The sequence below is a fragment of the Lipotes vexillifer genome, unplaced genomic scaffold (genome assembly GCF_000442215.2).
Source record: "Lipotes vexillifer unplaced genomic scaffold, Lipotes_vexillifer_v1.1 scaffold1329, whole genome shotgun sequence".
Classification (NCBI taxonomy): domain Eukaryota; kingdom Metazoa; phylum Chordata; class Mammalia; order Artiodactyla; family Lipotidae; genus Lipotes; species Lipotes vexillifer.
This window is the reverse complement of record NW_006797566.1, coordinates 1,497,645-1,512,575: the sequence shown is the minus strand read 5'-3', so window position 1 is coordinate 1,512,575 and position 14,931 is coordinate 1,497,645. Positions and strand designations below refer to the sequence as shown.

The following is a 14,931-nucleotide window of genomic DNA, read 5'->3' as shown; positions in this document are numbered from 1 at the left end:
GGGTAAATTAATCCTTATAAAATGCTTACTCTGGTGTCTGGCATATAGCAAGCACTCTCTAAATGTCATCTATTATCAGTATTATTATTGTTGCTGTTATTGCTACTGGCTTGCCTCTCCTTCCACCAAAACCACACCACCCAATCTTGGAGGGCAGAGGTTCAGAGTTTGAGACTATCTACCGTGTAGCTATAGTTTCCAGTTCCCCTATTCCCCAACCCCTCTCCAAACACCTATGTGTATACTCTCATTTTTTGCCACATCCATCTCAGTTAAAACCTTCCCTGGGCTTCCCTGGTGGTGCAGTGGTTAAGAATCCACCTGCCAACACAGGGGACACAGGTTCGAGCCCTGGTCAAGGAAGATCCCACATGCCGCAGAGCAACTAAGCCCGTGTGCCACAACTACTGAGCCTGCGCTCTAGAGCCCGTGAGCCACAACTACTGAAGCCTGCGCGCCTAGAGCCCATGCTCTGCAACAAGAGAAGCCACCACAATGAGACACCCGCGCACTGCAACACAGAGTAGCCCCCACTCGCCCCAACTAGACAAAGCCCGTGCAGCAATGAAGACCCAACACAGCCAAAATTAAATAATAAAATAAATTTTAAAAAGAAAAGAATATATTGTTTAAAAAAAAAAACTTCCCTGCATCCCATAGTTCCCACCCTCACAGTTCCTGACAAGAGTTGTGAGGCTTGATGTAGGTGCACATTGCTACACAGGTCAGTTCTGACCATTTAGTTGCATGGATGGACCACAGATAGGAAGCAAGCCCAAGAATTCCATGCCTCCCCACAAGCAAGCTACCCAAACAGGTTACAACCTTCTACCATAAAAACCACAGGTGCCCAAGTTTATCCCATTCAGCAAGGACAGACTGAAGAAGGGACTGTTATGAAGCCCAGGGGCCCCACCTTAACAGCTCACACAGGCTCTGAATACAATGAACACCAAGCCACAACTAATGTTTGCAGCCCTAGTTTCACGAACTATCTCCCACTTTACGTGTTCTGTACCTTGCTCATTAATTCAGTTCCAATGAGCCTGGCCATGCTTTTGCTCCTCATCTTACAATGCCCTTGTTTTATTCCTCTGATTCAGTGTATTTCTCTCTTTGGCTTTGGCTGTCCTCCCAGCTGTGTTTGGTCTGTTTTTCGATTAAGTACTTACAAATTACCCTAATTAATCCCTTCATATTTATAGCCCCTGGTTTAACTCATCCATGATTCCTTCTTCCAGTGGACAGCTATCTCACACCCCCCAACTCTGACCTGTGCTAGCCCCATAGATGAGACCATGAAAAGTAGTAGTCTTTGACATACATGACTTTTCGGATAATAGTTCATTGCTTATATTTTAGATCCACAAGCAACACATTTGGGGCATGGACCCATCTACTCTGTTATCTAGAATACAGTCATTGTCTTCCTCTTCCTGATGAGATTATATCAGCTTGGATATCACTTATGGCTGTGTGGGAGGTGGCAACTGACTTACCTTGAAATCAGGATTTTTCCATCTTCAGAGAATAATGGCTAAGATCACAGTAATTAAGAGCCCAAACTCTGAAGTCAGATGACTTGGTCTAAATCCTGCCCCTGCAACTTACTACTATATTTTGAGTTTGTGTTTTTGGCTTTTGGTATTTGGGTTTTGTTTTGGTGCTATTTAAATAAACAAGATAACAAGCATCTTGATCATATAAAGTTAGAAATATCAGAATCATTCACTAAACTTTAGATATTGGCCCCTGCCCTGCTTTCTCTGCCTCTGCTTTCCTCAGCTCCTCCCTTTTGCATTCATGAATCCCTCTGCATATTGATTGAACTGCATTATTTATCTGCCATGTTTTCTGGCCCTGTGCTGGGTCACAGAGATACAGATAAGTCATGGACTCTATCTTTAAGGGTGGAGATATATATACATATACAAACAAATACATGGATTAAAATGTTAAGGGTGCTGAGACAGAGAACTTTTCAAGGTACACTGGAGCATAAGGGAGGGCACAGTGAGTTCTGCCTGAGGGGACAAAGTGGAGGAGGGTAAAATCAAGAAGTAAAGGAAGTCTTTGTGGAAAAGGTTGATGCTTGAGTCAAAACCTGAAGTTGTCCTCTTTTCACTTGCAGCCTCAGACCTGTTCCAATCCTGAGGAAATCTGAATAAGACAGTCTCCACAAATAAGCTCAGAAATGTCACCCCATGTCCTGGATTCTAGCGGCCTAGTTCCAATGGCTGGGACTTCCACATTGCCTCCTGGGTCTCTTTGTTGCCGTTAGTTAAGGAACTTGAAATTATCAGGAGTAACTCCCAAGCCCACAGTCATAGCTCTGTTGTATTTCTCCCTACCCCATAAAAGGCTCAGTTCTTAGTATTAAGCTGCAGTCTTTATCAATGTAGTATCCAAATTCGTCCCTAACACTTAAGTCCTTCTTTGAACTCCAGCACAGAGCCCCTGCTGCTTATCTTGTCCTTGTCAGCCCTCTTCTCTGGGATCTGGGCCTTGTTTTATATCCCACTTGGGTTTCTGCCATCCTCCAGAATAGCCACCCATCTACTAGGCCTGCTTGAATTCCCCACCACTGGGCCTAACTGGAAAACTCAGCCCCAACTATGTCTGGATTGCGGCTAACTTTCAATAAAGACTCTTTCTTTGACAAATTTGAGTTAGGCTCCTCTGAGCCCTCTTCTCATCCAGATCTCAACCTTGGCGCTCATCCTGTCTTTGGCTGCCCAGTCCAGTTTTAGCAAGAATTCTGCTAAGTAAGTTTAGTGACAGTCCCCCACCCTTGATATCTGAGCACCCTTGACATCTGATCAAGTTCCTCATCCTCTACCTTTGCTGTGTAAGTCCTTGGTCTGCCTTTAGCAAGAATCATGCCAGGTCAATTTAGTAGAAATCCCCCTACCCTTGATGGCTCCTCTTAGTAATTTTCCATCCACTGACACCCTTACCCTGCTCCTTGGTTATAAATCCCCACTTGAACTTGCTGTATTTGGAGTTGAGCTTGATTTCTCTCCCCAGTTGCAATAGACTGGACCCCTATTACAAATAGTCTTGAATAAAGTCTTCCTTATCATTTTAACACATGTCAGAATAATTTTTTCTTTAATACTTGTCATGACCTTTGGACAATAACCACAGACAGCCCAGGGCCCAGCTGTCCTTCTGGTCTACTCTAGGAATCCGGTCTCATTCCAGCTCCTCCTCACCAGCCCCAAGCTGACACATGTGCATCAATACAGCTTAGGTAGGGAATTCCCTGGCGGTCCAGTGGTTAGGACTCCACGCTCTCACTGCCAAGGGCCTGGGTTCAATCCCTGATGGGGGAACTAAGATCCCACAGCCTCACAGCCAAAAAAAAAAAAAAAATACAGCTCAGGTAGAGCCACCTGTAAATATGGATCTGGAGAATATGAGCCAATTCTATTCCAACCAACATTACCTAATTCATTCAGTCAATCAGATAATCAAAACATATGAATAAATTTAAATAGTTTCTAAACATAAATATATTTTCAAAGAGGTTCCTTATTTGTGTTACAGATATAAACAAAATACATACACTCAAGGCATAAATTATCTGTCTTGTGCTCTTCTGAATAAAAAAATCACAGTGGATACAGATCTTTGATGTTCCAATGGTGCCATAAACAAATTCACTGGTCTGTTTTTGGACAAAGAATTATCTGGTTTTTTGGTTTTTTTTGCGGTACGCAGGCCTCTCACTGTTGTGGCCTCTCCCGTTGCGGAGCACAGGCTCGGGATGCGCAGGCCCAGCGGCCATGGTTCACAGGCCCAGCCGCTCCGCGGCATGTGGGATCCTCCCAGACCGGGGCACGAACCCGTGTCCCCTGCATCGACAGGCGGACTCTCAACCACTGTGCCACCAGGGAAGCCCTATCTGAAATTTTATCTCTTGCATTTTGTTGTTAGTAGAGAGACTTTATTGTAAAAGCCTCCTCACCTAGAGCTCTGGTCATTTTTTGTGTTTTATTCATCTCTTTCATTTGGCTTCAAGTAAGGTAAGGACTAGATAAAATTCAAAATTTACTGAATTTTATGTTAATACCAGGTCCAGAATTTCATTCTTGAATATCTCCCTTCATTGGGGTTGTTACTGAAGCGTTTTGAAGGAAATGGCGGGTCAGCCATTCATTGGTTCTCATGGCTTTGCAGTGGAGGCAGGGCCTTTCCCTGATTTGGCAACTTCCCATATTCCTTTGCCTCTGAGCTATTTTTCTCTTCTTAATACTGGCTGGTGATTGGTGGTGTTCACTTTCACTCTCCTTCCAAGAGGAGGCTCCCGAGTTAGATACTTCACTCTCACACTCAGTAGTATCACTGTCAGGTTGTGTCTGATACACCCGGCTGAATTCAGAATGGTGCCTCGCTCGTCTTTGTTCAAGATATGCATTGACCAAAGCCACTTCTGAGTCAGTTACAAGAGGAAGTTGGTTCTGCTTTGGTTTTGTCATCATTTGCAAAGAATCCCAGGCACCATCTTTGTTTTGCCGCTTATAGGAAGTATCTTTGCTTGCTAACAACAATGAAACAAATCAACAAGTTAGGCACATTGCTGGTTACTATAATCTCATCTTACCTAAAAAGGAAGCCTATGGTGTGGGCTCACTCTTTGCTGCCATTTGCCAAGCCACCACTTTTCCCCACTCATTTGCAAGTGTTGGCAGCTGACTTCATTTTCCAGTACCATACCAAAACTGCTAAAAACCAAAAGGGTCAGATAGATGCTTGACCTATTACTTTTGAAGTTTCATGGACCCTTGATATAATATCAAAGGAAAGGTCTCCAAACTTTTCCAGAGAAGGACCTTTTTACCTTTGCCTTGACGGCTTAAAGATGCGTTTATATGAATGTGATTTGGGTAGCAGAAAACTAAAAAGGATCTTCTCTTTATACACTGGTGTGCTGGAGTTGGCTCACACCAGCCAGTTCACAAGAACTGATAAACTTTCAGGAATTTTGCAAGATGGCTGTTAAACACAGTTATTGGTAAAAATTAAATTGTATAAACTTACCACTAAATCAATTTGTTACAAATAAATGTAATAAATACTCAAAACTCATCACTTCCTAAATTATTTTACTAGATTTTATTGTGAGGTTTGCTCTTGAAGCTACTATTTATGTCTGTTGTCTCTGGATATCAGAAATACTATGCAATGATGTGCTACTGTGCATCTCTTCCTAACTCCTATGTTCAGTGACATCATGTTGGTAACCTGAAATTAGTTTTGGTGGGATAAAAATCAACAAGCACTAAGAATCAGGTCTTCATTTATGGTTTTCTTGATTGTCTAGACTTAAAGTAATGGAGAACATGTTACTGACATAGATTACATTTAAAGGTGTCATGCCTATAGCCGCTATATTGTGAATAGCACCCAAAAATGAGGAAATATTCTTCCAGAGTATTCTAAAACTATTATCCAGCTCAACAAAGATGTCACACACATCATTAACAACCAAGTTCAGTTCCAACATACATCTTTCTGTTTCTTTCATCTTACTCCTTAACTTAAAGGAAAGTATCAATAACATGCATATTAGAACTACACTCATTCATCTATTGCAGCTATAGTTTGGCTAAGGCTATAATCAAAGAAAGTATTTTGTGAGAATCAGTGGCCTATATGGAATTTACCATAAAGTGTATTATATGTTTTATTATTTGTAAATTGTCTGATATACATCCTTTATGTTAGCAAAATCTTTTAAATGATATATACACACATTTTTGGAGAGCCAGTTGTTAGACATTTATCAGCACACCACTATTTATAGGTTATTGAAAAAGATGTCATATATAGCTCATAGTTCTGTGGTAACATTAGCAATAAACGTGTGTGAAAGGCAAGCTGTGTGACGGGAGAATGCTGAGGAATGAAAAGACAGCTTGAGCTCTACCTACCAGTAATTTATAGCCTCTAGCAGCTTTGCTGAAGTAGCTAAGCAGTCCTTCTGCACCAAAGCAAGGTGTTCATCCAGTGGGCCACCACAGGTCTGGGGAGGCCCTATAACACTCTTGGCTATTTACCTCTGTTGTTTGCTTTCCACACACAACACATATTTCTCTCATCATAGTCCAATATCAAATATGCACTGGCTCTCACCTTTACTTAGCGAACTGCTTGTCCCATTGTCTTCATTCTTCTTCTTCTCAGACATCTGTTTCAGAAATATCGATTAGTAATAGTGATCTCAGTTGGTTGTTTTTCCCTCGTATTTACTTGTTAAGAAACACTATTGCCTTGGGCCCTTTGACAATGTCTAATTTTAAACAGTGCAGTTCAATAAATACTTACTGAGTTCCTATTATTGTGATCCTACTTCTGCTGCCCATTAAGAAGACCATGCTTTGATAGCAGGATCTACCAAAATTTTTTTTTTTTTTTTTTTTTTACCTGAGCTATATTTTACTAGTAGCTAAAGACACACTCAGCAATTATTTCTTCAATCCAAAAATCTCCTGCTATGCAAGGGTCTTAGATCATCTCCAATACTATCGGCACACATAACCCATCAGAGTGGTAAGAGTATAGGATTATCACCTGAGACAGATTAGCTTGATCCTCAAAATGACTGATAAGAAGTGACCTTTCCTATGTCATAAAAATAGGAACTTTCTGGCTTTTATGTTCCTCTTTTATGTAGATTGAAAAATGAAAGGAATATGAAATACTCTGCGATCTGCCATTTTAATCCTGCAGCTTCTTGCACTAGACCATATAAATAATGAAACAGAATGTTTCTAATGGAATATTTTTCTAAGGAAAGACAAGGTCTGATAATGTTTTCCAAGTTTAAAGAGTCTAGCCATATACCATGATACTTTTTTTTTTTAAGAAGTCAGAATGAGGAAATTTTTTTTTTAATTAATTAACTTTGCTTTTTATTTTGGGCTGTGTTGGGTCTTCGTTTCTGTGCGAGGGCTTTCTCCAGTTGTGGCAAGCGAGGGCCACTCTTCATCACGGTGCGCGGGCCTCTCACTGTTGGGGCCTCTCTTGTTGCGGAGCACAGGCTCCAGACGCGCAGGCTCAGTAGTTGTGGCTCACGGGCCCAGTTGCTCCGCGGCATGTGGGATCTTCCCAGACCAGGGCTCGAACCCGTGTCCCCTGCATTAGCAGGCAGATTCTCAACCACTGCGCCACCAGGGAAGCCCTACCAAAATGTTTTGAACCCAGCAAAATGGAACAAAGATTGAGAGAGAATAATACTGATGAGAAGCTATTAGTTACAAAGTTTTCTTCTACTCACTGATTTTATAGAGAAATATCGTTTAAATGTCATTTAAAAACAGGTATGATAGTACTAGGATTAGTTCTAAATTACTTTTTTTTTTTTTTTGGCCATAATGTACAGCTTGTGGGATCTTAATTCCCCGACCAGGGATCAAACCCACACCCCTTGCAGTAGAAGCACGGAGTCTTAACCACTGGACCGCCAGGGAAGTCCCTTTACTTTTTAAAGGACATTTTATCAGGTCATGTTATGATAATTCTTTAAGATCTTTATATGAATTCATAGACTTATATCTCCTAAATCCTTCCGAAACTTTCCTCCACAATGCAACCATAATATATTACCTGTGAATATGGCAACTAGAAGAAATTGATTTCTTTGAATACTTCCAATTTCAAATATTCTGCCCCAATATTCCATAAATATATTTGTCCCATTTTTCACGTGTCCCACTTTTTGATGCTAAAAACGGTTTTGCTAAAAGATACACATACAAAGCAACTCTTTCAAAATATATCAAGTATGTTAGAAATACTCATAACACTTTTGGCACATAATAATTCTGGGAATCTATCACTGGGAAATAAACTCCAAAAGAGAGAAAGTTTTATGTATAGAAATATTTATCCCAATGTAATTAGGGTAATATAAATACAAAACTCAAAAGTAGGCTCAGACTTCCCAGGTGGCACAGTGGTTAAGAGTCCGCCTGCCAATGCAGGGGACAAGGGTTCGATTCCTGGTCTGGGAAGATCCCACATGCTGTGGAGCAACAAAGCCTACGTGCCACAACTACTGAGCCTGTGCACCACAACTACTGAAGCTCTCATGCCTAGAGCCTGTGCTCCACAACAAGAGAAGCCACTGCAGTGATAAGCCCACACACCGCAACAAAGAGTAGCCCCTGCTCACCGCAACTAAAGCCTACGCGCAGCAATGAAGACACAATGCATCCAAAAATAAATATATTAATTTTCTAAAAAGGAGGCAATGGTTAAATAAATTATGATGTAATCATACAATATATAGTTGTAAAAAGTATAATAAAAGTATGTTCTAACATGAGGAAATAAATGTTATAATATTAAGTTAAAAATCAAGATGCAAATTTATAAATGCCGTATGATCGCAAGTTAGCTAAAAATATGAAAAGAAAAAGACTAAGGGATGAAGTGGCTTTGAGTGTTGAAACTGATTTTTTTCCTTCTAATTCTTCAAATTGTCTACAATTAGGGAAAAAATAAATTTATGTAGAAAGTCATACTGCCTCTGGGTTGAAAAGTACCACACTTGGTTATTCATAACTGCAATCTAAGATCTTTGGTCCATTCCTTTCTTAATACCTGATCTCCACAATGGTAGGCAAGTTTCTCTAACGAGGTACCTCTTTGCTTTTTGGGTTACTGAAATCATTCTCTGAAAGCTTTCAGTGAAATCCTCTTTTAAGATACCTGTTTTTTAAAAATGTTTTTGGGTGGCCTTATTTTAAATTTAAAATGCATAGAGATGATTATTAAAATATTAGAAGTTTATGAACCTTAAAAAGTTAACAGTAGTTGATTATTTCTATATAGTCTGGAGTGGTTTTTATTTCATTTTTTCTACTTTCCTATAATGTCCACATTTTCTATAATGGGTACTTTTGTAATTCGGGGGGAAAGTGTTTTAAAACACTTATTAGGTTTATATCTTTTTCATGGAAAGCTTCCATATTTGATGTCAAATCAAAATGTAATCACAAAATCAAAAGAAAGATTTTACATCAAGCTAAGTGGAATCATATGAACTGTGGTTACCAAAAGCATTTTATTAAGTGTCTTTGTGTGTGACTCAGCTGAGTGAAAACAGCAGAAGTGCCTGCCCTGAAGTGTAGGGTAGGACAGTGGTGAGTTCTGGGCTATGGCTCTGCCTTTCTTCCATTGTGATTTTACCAAGCCACTTAACACCTCCTAAGCTCAGTTTCCACATATGCAAAAAGAAGAGCCTGGACTGGTTTTGTTTGGAAAAATTCTAGCACTAGCTGTCTGAACAAACACTAAAAATATATATAAACTAAATATAGTATATATAATCTCTGAGAGCAAAAGGGTACATGCATCTTAGATAGTGGCAAATCCAGAGGAAATCAGTGTGCTTCATGTTTGAGGATAATTACCACCACATTTCCATCACGCTTTTACCATTACTTCAAGGTTTGTAAATAAATGTTCATAATTTAGCAGAGAAAATGAAGTTCAAAGTGAAGGGAAAATTCCATCCTTTTTGACTAGCTCTCATGTGGTTCTCAGATTTCAAATCTGGGACCCTTTAGAAGAAGGAGTTGAGTGGATTATAGTTGCCATAAGGGTACAAAGTGAAAGACAAAACCTCTAAGATAATTAAGGTTTTAATCAGCACTGAATAGATATAATTCAACATTTCAACTATGCTATGAAACAAACACATGATATGGCAGGAAACCTGGGCCTATTCTCCTCTCTGTCATAACCACTCACATGACATTGGACAAGTCACTTAATTTCTTTGGGCTTTATCAATAAAAAAACAAAGGATAGATACTGATATCTTACTTGCCTACAAGCAGGAGTCTGGACCATAAGCTCTCTTGAGGTCCTTGAAGCTCAGGGCTCTATGACTCCAAAAGCTGATGCAAGCAAGGGAGCAGAGAAAGAACTTAGACCTCTCAAGGGGGTCTTCATGATGAAATTGCCAAGAATCAATTTCAATTTTTTGTTAATTTTCTAAAGTAGCTTTTCTTGCCAGGCTAGACAAATCCAATGTACTTAGCTAGGGAGTCTAAGACATGTATAAGCTATCACTATTCTAAATATTCTTTTGGCAAAGTATCTATCTTAAGCATTTAGACTTTAGATGAAACTTCTTTTTAGGGGGAGGAGGTGATGAGGGGAAGTCTTTGATTATTACAACGGAATCCAGCTGGCATAGACATAACAAGCCTCCTCTCCATCTAGAGCTGATAACAGCATTCAGCCTAGCTGATCATTGCCAGCCTAGTGCTCTGGCTGTAATGCTAAATGGTGGTGGTTTTATTTTTTGAGTTTTTTTTTGCGGTACGCGGGCTCTCACTGCTGTGGCCTCTCCCGTTGTGGAGCACAGGCTCGGGACGCGCAGGCTCAACAGCCATGGCTCACGGGCCCAGCCGCTCCGCGGGATGTGGGATCTTCCCGGACTGGGGCACGAACCTGTGTCCCCTGCATCGGCAGGTGGACTCTCAACCACTGCGCCACCAGGGAAACCCAGTGGTGGTTTTATGAGTCATCGGCCTGGTATTAATGGTCAGCAAGGATTCCACATCAGCGATTTATAAGACCTCAGTTACTCATAATATGTGGGAGCATCACAGCCCTGATTAAGTGGGCTATCTCACTCCTTAGGATGGCATTTTTTCCCCTAGTAGGTGGTCTAGAGTGGTGACGTTAGCTCTGTTTAGTTTAGTTCTGTATCTTTTTCTACGTGGAGAATGTAATGCCTCATTCTAAAAACCCCAAATCCTACAACATGTATCCTATAAATATGACAACTTCTGTATCTTTGATTAGAATTACACAGCTACAAAAGGAATATGGAGGTCATTAACCAGTAGGGAAGTTTATCCCAGTATTACTTAGCATTTGGACAAACTGAGAACAACCTAAATATCTCAAAATTGCAGATTTGTTATGGTGCAACCATAAGACAAAATTATGTAGTCGTTAAGAGTGCTGCTATGTAAATATAATTTGAGGAATGATTACAATATAATATTAAGTTTAAAAAAGCAGGTTATAAAAATATATAAAATATAATGCCAACCATCTAAGATCAAAGACAGACAGATGAAGAGAGATATACTGTGATACAGAAAAAGAAAAAAACTAGAAGAACATACTCCAAAATGTTAACAGTGGTTATCTCTAGGAAATAGGATTACAGTCGTTTAAATTTTCTTCTTCATCCTTTTCTATATTCTTGGGTTCTCTAGAATGATACTGCATTATTTTTAAAACTAGAAGACAAACTTTTAGAAAGTAGTTTCACCAATGTAAAATAAATTTATTTTATGGAAAATCCCCTAGTATAAATATATTATTTAAAATGAAAAAAGATATCCTACCCAGACAGAAGCCCGAAAGAAGAACCAATATAATGGTTGGGAGAAGACCAATATAATGACAAAATACCAAAGCAGGAAGATCCCTATTGTCTCACAAGAGTCACCCTTCTGGCATTCATAATCTTGATTTGGAATGGTAAAACTTGTAGGTATGGGGGGAGGATCCACCTCCCAAAATAAAGAAAAAAGGTCTCCCATGATGGCTTCTTGCTTTGAAAATAAAACACGCTCAAAGGGATGAAGAAGACTGGGAAGTACTTCACTCCATGTGTACGACAACTTCCTTGACAACCTATTATGACATATTCTTCAGTAACTATGACAGGAACTGACAAACATTTCTTGGATTACTAAGTTTTTGGAAGATCTGTCTAAATCACTTCTATGAAAGTTTAAGGTATATGCCCCATATCTCAATATGGTGCATTCTGCCATAATCTTTTTTTTGTCCTGAAACTTGTATACACAGTATTTTCTTTAAATACAGTATTTTAGGGCTTCCCTGGTGGCGCAGTGGTTGAGAGTCCGCCTGCCGATGCAGGGGACACGGGTTCGTGCCCTGGTCCGGGAACATCCCACATGCCGCGGAGCGGCTGGGCCCGTGAGCCATGGCCGCTGAGCCTGCGCGTCCCGAGCCTGTGCTCCGCAACGGGAGAGGCCACAGCAGTGAGAGGCCCGCGTACTGCAAAATAAATAAATAAATAAATACAGTATTTTAATGTCTTTTTTTTTTTTTTTTTGGCTGTACCACATGGCATGCAGAACTTGCCCGACCAGGGATCGAACCCATGCCCCCTGCACTGGAAGCACAGACCACCAGGGACCACCAGGGAAGTACTTTAATGTCTTTAAAATCTAAGTCTCTGAGGTATCCATTTTTTTCAGTCTCTTTGATATATATCATATCATTGTAAATTAACATACAGAGTTCTAATGTATTATTGACTGAATTGTGTTCCCCAAAATGCCTATGTTGAAGCCCCAAGCCCCAATTTGGCTATAACTGGAGATAGGGACTTTAAAGAGGTAATTAAGGTTAAATGAAGTCATAAGGATGGGGACCTAATCCAAAATGACTCTTGTTCTTATGAGAAAAGGAAGAGACATAAGGGATGTGCAAACACAGGAAAAAAAGGCCATGTGAGGACACAGAGAGAAAGGGGCCATCTGCAAGCCAAAAGACACAAGGCTCAGGAGAAACCAATCCTGCTGGCACCTTGATCTCAGAGTTTCAACCTCTACAACTGTGAAAAAATTAATTTCTGTGGTTTAAGCCACGCAGTCTGTGGTATTTTGCTATGGCAACACTAGTAAACTAATACATAATGCCAACAATACATCTAATTTAGGTAGTAGTCATGTTCCTTTTTAAGCCTTGAATAAATGCATAGTAATTCATAGATTACATTAAGAGGGAAAACATAGATGTACCTGTTGTGAATTACATCAAACATGCACAATTTCTGCTTACGAAAGAGTCAGACATGGGTTGGGGAGGAAACTCGTATTCTAATTTTGACTCTATATTTGCACAATTTTCAAGTTAGTTCATCTCTATATCTAAAACTAGAGCAAAACACCATTGCTGCTAAGGCAATCTAAAAAGTATAAAAACTCCACTTCAAAAAAATTGGTTAGATCTTTAAGAGCACAGCATACCTGCAGATTTTCATTAACATGCAATACCACGTGGAAACTTCATTTTCTTCTATTGGACCTTAGGAGCATTTTAGGAAAAAATTTTGGTCACTGGGACGTACAAGATGTAACAATCCGTTAGCTTATTATGACACGGCATGATGTTTTTATTAGAGGCACACTTTGCATCCCCACGAGCAAGTCTCCAGACCCTGCGCACGCATCCTGGACCATGCCGGTCTGCTTTAGGCCCTCGTCGCCTCCCCCAGGAAGCTTGCGGGGATCCAGGGCTGGGCCCGCCGCGACTCCTCGGGGCTCACTGCGCCCCACCTCACCTGCCTTTCTAGTGAACCTACCGGCCTCCCCCGGGTTAAGCTCCTCCAAGTGGTAACCAGGGAAGATTTTATTTTCACATCCTCGCGCGGCTCAGCGGCACATTGTGGGCGTTTGCATTTGTTAGATAAAAGCAAACTGAACTCCCTGATGAACCTTTTCCTCAGGATTAGAAATTCTTCCAAAGAATATGCAGGAAAAGTAAAGTGGTTTTTTTAGGAAAAAACCCCTCAAAACCACTAAACTTTAACAAAACAATTTGGTTTTTCTTGTTACTGCTGCACCCTCGTTACACGGATATTTTAGAATTTACATCGGGTCAGAACACTTAATTTTTTTTTTTTTTTTTTAACACAGAGGTATGAGAAATGCTTTGTCATTGCTGATGGTGTCTGGACCCATCACCAAGTCCTCTGTATCCTACACTTGGCCACCCTGCTTAATAAAATCTACTTTAAAATGTGTCCATAGGGCTTCCCTGGTGGCGCAGTGGTTGAAAATCTGCCTGCCGATGCAGGTGACGCGGGTTCGTGCCCCGGTCCGGGAAGATACCACATGCCGCGGAGCGGCTGGGCCCGTGAGCCATGGCCGCTGAGCCTGCGCGTCCGGAGCCTGTGCTCCGCAACGGAAGAGGCCACACCAGTGAGAGGCTCGCGTACCGCAAACAACCAAAAAAATGTGTCCATAAGCGCCCTAAGGAAGCTAAAGTTATATTAGTATATAGAAATTCAGCTTCTTACACTTATTACTTTTTACTGCGGGATCAGAACCTGGTCTGAATTTTTGCTGCTCAGCTTCCTCCCCTCACCTGAGCAGGCGCCACAAATCCAACGGCCGTTTCCCTGGTAACGCTCCTAGCCCCTATCCCTCCCCCACTCCCCTCTTCTCGCGAGAAGAGAGAGTCTCGTTCTTCCTGTAACTAGCTCCACAAGCCGGTCGCTTTCGCCTTAATGCTTGGCTTCGCGCATGTGCAGTGGAGAGTGGCGCGAGCCAGCCGTTTGCGGGCGAAGAACGCGGTGCGTTTTCGGGGTCATCTGTGGTGTTTGGACTCTTGAGTCGACGCGGGCCGTGGGAGTTAACGTGCGTGCGGACCTGCCGAGGGTTCAGCCAAAGGGGAGTGTGGCCAGACCTCCCACTACCCGTGGTGGAAGGGAGGAAAGAAGCCGTAAAGTTTGTGCTGCTAGAGCCAGGGAGGGAAGCTCTCCGCCTTGGGTAGTGTTGACTCGGGGGCAGGGTGGCGGGAAGGGTACTGCTCTTACTCTGTGGGATACGACTCCATATATCTGGAACAAGTCTTAACACTTGTCTGCAAGAGATGAGGCCTAGGAAAATAGAGGAAATAATAAATCCTAATGTGGACCAAAACTGCGCACTCTCCCCAACTCACCCGGATCCCCTTCACACCATGAGTACTCTCCCTTCTCAAACTTAAATCCTTATATTTTATCAGCAACACGAATCAGAGATCTCTGGCGTGTGTCGGTCGTGTGCAGAGTTGTTAAATAAAGATCATAGGCAGTTAATGACTTATGCACGAGCATGTGGAAGGAGAGTAATGACATATCTTATTTGGAATACT

The 14,931-nt window shown here is 41.2% G+C and overlaps 1 protein-coding gene across 1 annotated transcript; it reads right to left on the bottom strand.

The window, feature by feature from the left end:
* Positions 1–4,046: 4,046 nt before the first annotated feature.
* On the bottom strand, positions 4,047–11,579 carry SSMEM1 (serine rich single-pass membrane protein 1). Its single transcript, XM_007469714.1, is given in 3 exon segments — positions 4,047–4,543; positions 6,139–6,193; positions 11,382–11,579. Coding segments are annotated over 3 exon segments (750 nt in total).
* Positions 11,580–14,931: the final 3,352 nt, after the last annotated feature.